General features: G+C 38.3%; 1 protein-coding gene and 1 long non-coding RNA gene across 2 annotated transcripts; one reads left to right on the forward strand and one right to left on the reverse strand.

The window, feature by feature from the left end:
• The first annotated feature begins 995 nt into the window (after positions 1-995).
• LOC132153281 (uncharacterized) lies at positions 996-9359 on the forward strand. Its single transcript, XR_009436636.1, has 3 exons — positions 996-1034; positions 8093-8177; positions 8919-9359. It is a non-coding gene; the product is annotated as an uncharacterized LOC132153281 (long non-coding RNA).
• Positions 3448-5152, reverse strand: LOC132153215 (transcription factor JunB-like). The gene has a single exon (XM_059562566.1). It carries the CDS (start codon positions 4808-4810, stop codon positions 3881-3883), a length of 930 nt encoding a protein of 309 aa, XP_059418549.1. The 5' UTR covers positions 4811-5152; the 3' UTR covers positions 3448-3880.
• Positions 9360-9709: the final 350 nt, after the last annotated feature.

A 9709-nucleotide genomic window follows, 5' to 3' on the forward strand; every position in this document is an offset into this window, starting at 1 on the left:
TCTCGTGTCAATTTAACTGAAAAGGGGAAACGAGAGAGAAACATAAAACCAGAATAACTAAACTCACCTTCACTGTGAAAAACAAAATAAAAGAGAAACAGTTTCAGGTTAACTCACTCACAAAAATAAAATAAACAGCCATGAGAAAGTCTTGTAAAGGTCTTTAGAAACGCGTATGGTGAAGTCGAAACACCGAACTGAAGAAGTTAAATCTTTCTTTCATTTAAAGAATCACATAAACTCCATTGACAAAAACTGCTCCTATTATTCTTATTTTTTTAAGGTAAGAGCATGAGTTATGTAAATTAACCATGGTTTTATAAGGAAATTATATGATAACCACAAAATAACCATAGTTTTGCTAGACTATACATAGTTTAACCATGGTATTTGTTGTAAAACTGTGGTTATACAAATGGTAATCAATACGGCAATAAAAAACAATAATAATAATAGTCTAATAATTAGAAAAAAATATGGTTATTAGACCCACACTTTTACTATAATAAACCTATGGTTAATTTTCGTAAGGGTTGTAAACTGAAGGGCTGTTCCAGTCTCTTCTAGTAGGCTAGCTAATGTAAAACAGTCCATTATATTGCAGTAATATCACATTATTTTACTATCGTAAACACACTGGTTTGTAGCTAGTGCAAATACTATTTACTGTCCATTGATATTCTTATAGTTGTTTACTTCCTATAGCGGCCAATTCTCGCACATTTGGACGAATATAACTTGTTCCGCTCGCAGTAAATGATAAACAGGGTCATTTGCTGAAGCTCGTGAACGTCAGCAAACATTAGTACGGAATAAGTCCATTTAAATGAGAGAGGAGGTGTTTCCATTAGAAATACTCATGAAACTAAGAGAGTGTCACATGTTGATGTGTCAGATGAAACGATTAACGGTGAGATGCACCTTTAAAATCTCCAAAACAAGCCGAGCGCGTGTGCGCGTGCGCGCGCCTGCTTCCAGCTCTTTGAAGTGGCTGCTCTGATTTCCACCTCGAGAGCGAGCAGAAAAACACGCAGGTGGGTGACATCACTGACGTCTGTGACAGGTGGACCCGAGTGGGCTTTTCTCACCGTGTAAAAAACCCCGCTCCCATTTTCCAGCGAGCTGCACAAAAACAAACGTCCCACACGTTTCAGAGCCTTCTTCGGGTTTTGGCGTAATCAAGACCCGTTGATATGCCTGTTTTATTTATTTGTATTTTTTTATGATCATTTTACTTTAATTAAATTAGTGTTGTTTAATAAATGGATTGGATATTGAGGTAATTTATTCAGAATATTCGGCATATTTTCATGCTGACGCTCTTCATTCCAGCGCCAGGCGTGTTCACATGCGCGTCCACCACCTACGCGCGCCCCTGCCGTGCGCGCCTCCGGTCCAGTCATTCCAGAGGTCACAGTTACTTCCCAAAATATTATTTTATCTCCCGAAGACACCCTACGCTCCAAACCACACATGAATTGGGAGCAGATTGTTCTGCTAATTCAATTTCAATTCAGTTGTATTTGTATAGCGCTTTTTACCATACAAATCGTTGCAGAGCAACTTTACAGAAAAATGTAGTTTCTATAATTTTTTAGAAGTAGCATATCAGTGGTTATTCAGTTTATGTACATATGGCAGAAGTGTATGGAAAATAATTTATACGGCAAAGGATTAAGTTTTCCGTTATAATTAGACTAAAATCCAAGTAACATTCAGCTGAAAGAAAAATAATTGAATAAATGAATGAAGGAAGGAAGGAAGGAATGAAGGAATTTTAACCAGCATATAATAATTTGCCAATGAGTTTCTGTCTTTTATGTTTAAATGGGTGTATGTAACATTTTTAGGTTTTTCAACAGTCATATTTTCTTCATATTTAGCTTACAGATGCATTGAAATTCAGACTTACTGAATCTGATCTCTTTATATATAATTTAATTAAATCTTATATCTGATGTAGAAGGTGTATTTATCCAAACTCTTTTTGACCTCTTATATCTCTGCATAAAGTCAATTAATGTTTTTATTTATGCATGTGTGTGTGTGTATATATATATATATATATATATATATATATATATATATATATATATATATATATATATATATATATATATTTATTTATTTATTTATTTATTTATTTATAGTAAACAAATAAACTATGATAATGTGAGAAATTTTGAAGGTGTCTGATTAATTTTTGGTTTGACTGTATGTATGTTAAACCAACATTTATTCAGACACCTTCAAAATTTCTCACATTATCATAGTTTATTTGTTATAGTTTAGAAAATAGTAATAAAATATGACAAGAGCTCATAGTTAAACTGTGTCATATATTCATCTCGATAATCTCAGATAACTTGATGATCAGGTCAAAGTCTGAATATATTTTGGTCCCATATATATATATATATATATATATATATATATATATATATATATATATATATATATATATATATACTGTTAGTCCTGTATGAAGAATTTTGGAGTATAATATGTCAAGATTTCTCTTTATTTTGCTATCCCCGCTTACATATATGTGCCCTGCACCCACTAGTAAAAAATATCTGAAATGATATCCTGTTTCTGAATAATTTTTGGTTTGACTGTGTGTGGTATATGTGTGTGTGTGTGTGTGTGTGTGTGTGTGTGTGTGTGTGCGACCCTGGACCACAAAACCAGTCATAAGTAGCACATATAGGCCTATATTTGCAGCAATAACCATCACTGCATTTATGGGTGCCAAAAATCTTTAGGATATTAAGAACATGTTCCATGAAGATATTTCGTAAATTTCCTACCATAAATATAATTGTCTGAATCATTTGTAGTTTGACTATTTATATATCGGCTACAATATATATATATATATATATATATATTTTTTTTTTTTTTTTTTTTTTTTTTTTATTACATCAAATGTTTCTGGATATATTCTGAAAGGTAAGTTTCGATCTTTATCAGCAGCATCATCGTAACCATTCAACCCACTAAGCTCTCTGGAAACACACACACATCATCCCACATGCTCACAAGTGGTCTTGTCCAACCTCGGAAAGCCCCTCGTGTTCTCCAGCCCCGCTGATCCTGGAGCAGTGAATCTACTCCACCGGGGCCTGTGGGCGGGGAGTGACGTACGAGGCACAAAAACCGACCATATATGGATGTGCTGCTGACGTCAGCAGGAGAGGCCTAGAGTCCCTCGTGTGCACGCGCAAACGCAGGACGCGCTAATCATTACACAACCCCCAGAAAAAAACCGGCTGATTATCCTACAAGCCGTGTACATTAACATCATCATAATTGTTCATTAAAACCTCTGTTTTCATAACGTTTTGTGGGTGAACCACACGTGGACTTCGAGGAAAAGTCAGAGTTACATAAGTGTCTGAAACTGAGATAAGAACAACACGAATGAACGAGCCACACACTCGGAAATTATATTTCAAAATCTTTACTTAAAACATAGCACACATTAAAAAACAAAAAGACATTGTAAACATGTGACATCGTTAACATAGTGTCAGGATCAACCTGACTAGACCAATAACTTATGAGTTCAGGAAAATGCACGACAATTTCAGATGCGCTCACATGATCAAACAGCTACACAGATGATCATGATCAGAAAACACCGACACGTTATTGATACTGCGGTGGCGACTGGCCTTCACTTCTCTCTCGGCACCCGTCGGGGTCCCCGGGGCTCAGAGTCCGTTCTCCGCTCCGTGCGCGGGCTCGCTCGTTTAACGCGGAACCCAGAACGTGTCCAAAACGCCTCGTTTGAGGGCTTTTGAGTACCGTTCAGTCGTAGAACATAAACGATTTCCAGTGTTATAATATTTCTGATGAGTTCAGAGTCCGGCCGAGTTTAAAACGCTTCCATCTTACTGGTGAGCATCAGCTGACAGCCGCTGTTCATGTGTCTCAGGACCTTCTGTTTGAGCTGGGCCACCTGGTCCCGCAGGGCGGAGGCGGTGTTGGACAGCCCGGCGTTGTCGGACTTCAGCACCTTCACCTTCTCCTCCAGACGCGCGATGCGCTCCAGCTTGCGCCGGCGGCATTTGGTGGCCGCCAATCGGTTCCGGAGTTTCTTGCGCTCCGCCTTGATGCGTTCCTGGTTCTCCATGTCGATGGGAGACATGGGTGGCGAGCCGTCGCTGCTGTGCATGTCGGGAACGGTCTGGGGCTCCTCTTTCAGAGGCACGAAGCGCTGCTGGAGGACGCCGGAGTGCTGGAACGCGTGCGCGTTTTCCGGGTGTTGGCTGTGCTGTACGTGCGGCGGCAGGTAGCTGATGGTGGCGGACGGGTGGCTGGGCGCTGGGCAGTACGCGTTCAGCGTCGTGTAAATGGGAGGCTCAGACTGCAGGGAGGAGCCAAACACGGACGCGGTCGTCGAGCACGTCGTCACGCCGCCGGCTCCAATCGACACGTTGGGCGGAGGCATCTGGTTCATCTTGTGGAGATCATCCAGAGCCTTGACGAAGCCCTCCGCGAAGCCCTCCTGCTCGTCGGTGATCCCCCGACCGTAGAGGCACTGGCCCGGGGTGGGCGTCGTCAGCACCCCGTTGCTGTTCTGGATGATGAGCCTCTCCAGCTCCGGAGAGGCCAGTTTGAGCGAGCCCATATCGGCGCTGCTCATCTGATACAGGTCCGATTTGAGGCTCCGGTAGGGCTCGCTCAGGTTCAGGTTCATGCTCTGTTTCTGGAGTTTATAGTCGTGCAGAGCCGCGTCGTTGTGACCGTAACCCAGAAGAAACGAGTCGTCGTGATAAAACGGCTGCTCCATTTTTGTACTCATAGAGTTCTTCTGGAACAGAATATTATAAAATATCTGCTTCTCACCTAATGTGGCTGACAGTTCAAAGTCCGCTTTATTTCAAGTGCAAACGCGTTCAGAAACTGCGCGGGGGACGGTGACAGCGTCCCTTCCCGTTGCACTCCGTGTGGATGCTCCTCTTGAATGAACCGGAGTCCCAAAGATGTAAAGAATAACGCGGCAGCAGTAAGGAAACGCTCTCGAGCGGCGAATCGTTCAAAGAGCCCGTCTGTGGAAAGGGAACGCTGTTTTGGGAACGGTGCTGGTTTGATTTGCTCTGTTGCGCTTGTGTTCGTGTGGATCGGTATCCCGATTCGTTTTTATAAGCGCTCCAGCAGTGACAGCTGGCCACGCCCCCACGGTGTCTACGTCACGCGCGTCACAACGTCATTGTCGGGAACTGCTGGGACGGTAAACAAGCCCGAGGGCGAAGCGAACATCATTATAGAAACGGTTTAGAGACATATTCTAATAAATATCTAATCAGATATTATTTCTGCTAAAATGTTAGTGCCTCTAACATTGGATTTATGAGGTAGGCTTATAGCTGGACTTCCTTTGGTGTGTGTGTGTGTGTTTTAAATTTCTTTAATGTTGTTTTAGGGATTAATGTGATTTTGATGCGCGGACGAGTTATACCATAAGCACAAGACGTAGCTAACAGATGAAATTACATTAAATGAATATAATTTTTTTCCTTCGCTAAAAAAAAGAGTTTTCTATAAAAGCAAATTTTCGCATATCTATTAAGCTACTGTATTTTTTTTATGATGTTTTTTCTGTCGCATAGGCTAACTGTCTAGAAGACGTCAGATTACGTAACAGCATTGAAGATCAAAATCTAGCGGTTAATTCTCATCTTGCTGAATGTGCAAGAGACAGACTGCAAACATTCACTGCTCGCCGGGACCCTCACACACCCGCTTCCTGTAGGAAGTGTACAGTTCAAATATGGGCATCGTGACGTGGAGTTCCTCTCAGAGGGAGCGAGAGTTGCCCCGCCCACTTTATCTGGACTACCGAGTCTCGAGAAACACTTGCTAAACAAACAGTACAGAAATCCACACACAATGACAGAATAACACATACTGAATTCCAGATAGAATTAAACATACAGAATATATATATATATATATATATATATATATATATATATATATATATATATATATATATATATTATAGTATAATAATAGTCAATAATCAGTTTAAATGCCGGTCTCTAAACCAGGTCAATAGGTTATTCATCGTTTAGACTCAAAATTCAGGTTCTTCAGTCAAATTAGAGGCTTTGTTTCACAAACCACCGCGGCTCTAGAGCTTTACAGATATAGAATAGTGATGCTACAATGATAATGTAATGGTGCTCCATAATTACACATTTAACGTGAGCCATTAATGATTCTTAAGTGTAAATAATGTAAGGTAAGGCAGTAATCTTATCAGCATGTTGTTTGTACTCTAGTCACTTTGAGGGAATATCATGTTTTCACAGACAGAAATGGAGTCCGAGTCAGTCGCTTTAAGGCCTTTTGAGTTTGTGTAACAGTCATATTAAACAGCGAGGGCAGTATACATTGACATGAATCAGAGTGACATTTGATCGCTTTGGTCTTCTCAGGTAGTTCAGAGACATTCGGCTGTTCATTTCCATGCACCTGTGTTCAGCTGGAGAGCTGATGAAACCTGTCCCGTCTGTCCTGAGATCATGAGATCATGCTTTATCAAAGCTCTTGGGATCCAGGGACAGAGAGAGACTCTGGAGACAACAGCTGACCTTGAAATGATCACACACACAATTCTGCATGTATTTAATTATTATTTTAATAAATTATTACTTTTGGAATTACATTGTATAGTGTATTTAAATATATAAATGTGTTCATTTTAATATAAATAAATATTTATTACTAAAAATAATAAATGTTGTTTGTTAGATATAAAATAGCGTTTTATACAATGTATTTATATGTTTATAAAAATGCATGTTTTGATAGTATCTATAAATGTTAATAAGGATCACACTCAGGATTATCAGCAGGGAATTTATTTATTATCTTGTAGTAAATGATTAAATATAACATTAACATTATAATTTTAATTAACATTAAATATAACTGCTAAATGCATAACATTAGATTTTATAAAGAGTATTTATGTCAAACATTTATAATATATATTAATCAAAAATATATTTATTATTAGGGTAATAAATATGATTAATGAAATCTATTATCTATTCTGTTTTTGTTACATTTTATTTTATAAAAAAACTATTATTAATACCTATGATTATTAATATGAATAAAACATTTATTAATAATAATTATAATATTTACAAACATTTTAAATAATGTATTTAAAATAATTAATTACATGAACATTTAGCATGAATAATTATATTATTAATATTTGGAACCATTTAAAAAGCATTTATTAATATGTATTAATATTAATATAAATAAACATGTTTATTCTTAAATATTATTAATGAATGTTTCTGTTAAATATGAAATAAAAAACATTTCGTAAAATGTAAATATTACACATATTTATTAGATATAAAACAACATTTTAAAATTATTAATACAATTGCTTAACACTTTATTTATTATTTTACATTTTCTATAAATTTCTGTTGCAATATGCAGTGTTTTTGCACAGTGTGGTGCAGATCTGAAATCAAAGTCAACTGCATTCAGTGTTGCTGTGTTTAATTTACGTGTGCTTCTGGAGAAGTGTGTGACTTTTCCAGGCTGTTGTGACATTGACATGAATTGTGGTAGGCTACTCTTGCAGGGGCGATGGGATGTTTACGGTAAAACTGATGGAGCGGGCCAAGTGTAGGTGTGTGTGTGTGTGTGTGTGTGTATGTGTGTGTGTGTGTGTGTGTATGTGGCACTGTGCCATGAGGACGCTGGCACAGCAGTGGCAGAATCATCATGAAAAATCCCACACAGATGGATGAACCTGTGTGTGTCTGTGTGTGTCTGTGTTATGAGGCCAAGGTCAGTGAGCTGTTGTTGTTTACCTGGTTCGCGGGTGGCTGGTACATGCAGTTCTCTGGCTGAATGTTTGTTTTATTCAGATGAAGGGCAGCAGGTCTCCAAACGCCTGCTTTGGCCATAATTTCAATCATTTTTACACAAAACCATATGTTCCTTTATACTTTAGAAATGTGTTTTATCACTGTTGACTATAGTCAGTAATAACAATATCAATCGTATGTGTGTTTTTATGTGTACTGTGTGTGTGTGTGTTTAGGATGACATGGGTACGAGCCAGTAATAATAATGTAAGCTGATCCTCCGTGTGAGAGAGATCTGCCTGAGGCCTGATCACGTTTACGGTAAGAGAGTGAGACAAAGAGAGACTGTATTACATGTGTGTGTGTGTTTGTGAGCCGATGCAAAATGATGTTCAAAACTCTCATCACTAAATACACTTTCCTAAATATCCAAATATGTATGCAGCTCTAATTTTAATTTGCTAAATGTAACTATTGAAACTCACAAAGCCTGTCAGATAACCACAAAATCCAACTGGGGTCAGTACATTTAATGCTTTAATGAAAGGAATCTCTTCTTTTATACAAAGGTTGCATTCATTTGATTAAAAACACATTATTAAAATGTAAAATAACTGTTATTTTGTAAAATGAAATGTATTTCTGTGATCAAAGCTGAAACGTTACTCCAGTCTTCATTGTCACATGATCCTTCAGAAATCATTATAATATGTTAATGTGATGCTCAAGAAACGTCTGATTATTATGAATGTTGAAAACAGTTCATATTTATGTGGAATCCATGATGCAGTTAGATTTTTTGGATTCTTTGATGAATAGAAAGTTCTAAAGAACATAATTTATTTGAAACAAAACATTCTACAATTTTGTAACATTATGTCACTTCGGATCAATGTGTCCTTGCAGAATAAAAGTATACATTTCTTAAAAAAAAAAAAAAATCTTTGAACATTAGCTTATGTTATCTCTGAAATACTCAGCTCTCAGCAGTAAATATCATATTCCTCGAGGTGCCAGTGACTTGCTCTGTAACAGCCGCTGGATTGTGTCTGTGTTCATCAGGAGAACAGGCGTCTGGTTGGTCACGTGACTCACGTTCACCTCTGGTGTCAGGGCCAATCAGGGGTCAGCGAGCGCAGACAATGGCAGGTCTCCCCTCAGACTCGACCGTGTCTCTGCGTCAGCAGAAAAACACAAGATGTTTGCTGGAGAGGCGCTGAAGAGCCAGCAGTCAGCAGAAAAACAAGGGCCGGCGGCCAACCAGACAGATGGAGGCTTACAGAGGTCCACAGAGCCAACGCTTCACTCAAACTCACACATAGAAGAGCGTTTGTAAGATTGTAAAGACAGAAATACACTGACCTGTGGTGACCACACAAAGACAGCAATTAACAGCCTGTTAATGATGAGTAATGTCCATCTCACTAGCTATTTCTGTGCAGAATAGTCCACTTTTATCCTCACCAAAGCTGTTTTAAATCAAAAAAATGTATTTATAATCAACCTTTTCTCTTGCTCCAGAGGAGCTTACAAACCTTATTTAATTGGAGATTTGATGCATTTTTGTAAGACACAGGCCTGTTGAATGGAAAAAAAACACAAGGTTTTTCAAAAGATACCTATCTGAGGATTGGCCCCCTTAAAAATATGACGAAAAACCACGCTGTGCATTGTAAATAACAACGTATAATACTTTAAATAATTGTGTAGGTAGTAAAAATTAACACAAACGGGGTAAAGATGCGTTAAGTTTAGAAAAAGTTTGAGTCTCCCCTCCCTTGCCTCACAGTGCTTCGGTCCAAATGCCTGCTTTGCTCTTTTACATCACCTACACACACACACACACACACACA

This window comes from Carassius carassius, chromosome 1 (assembly GCF_963082965.1).
Source record: "Carassius carassius chromosome 1, fCarCar2.1, whole genome shotgun sequence".
NCBI classification, from domain to species: Eukaryota; Metazoa; Chordata; class Actinopteri; order Cypriniformes; family Cyprinidae; genus Carassius; species Carassius carassius.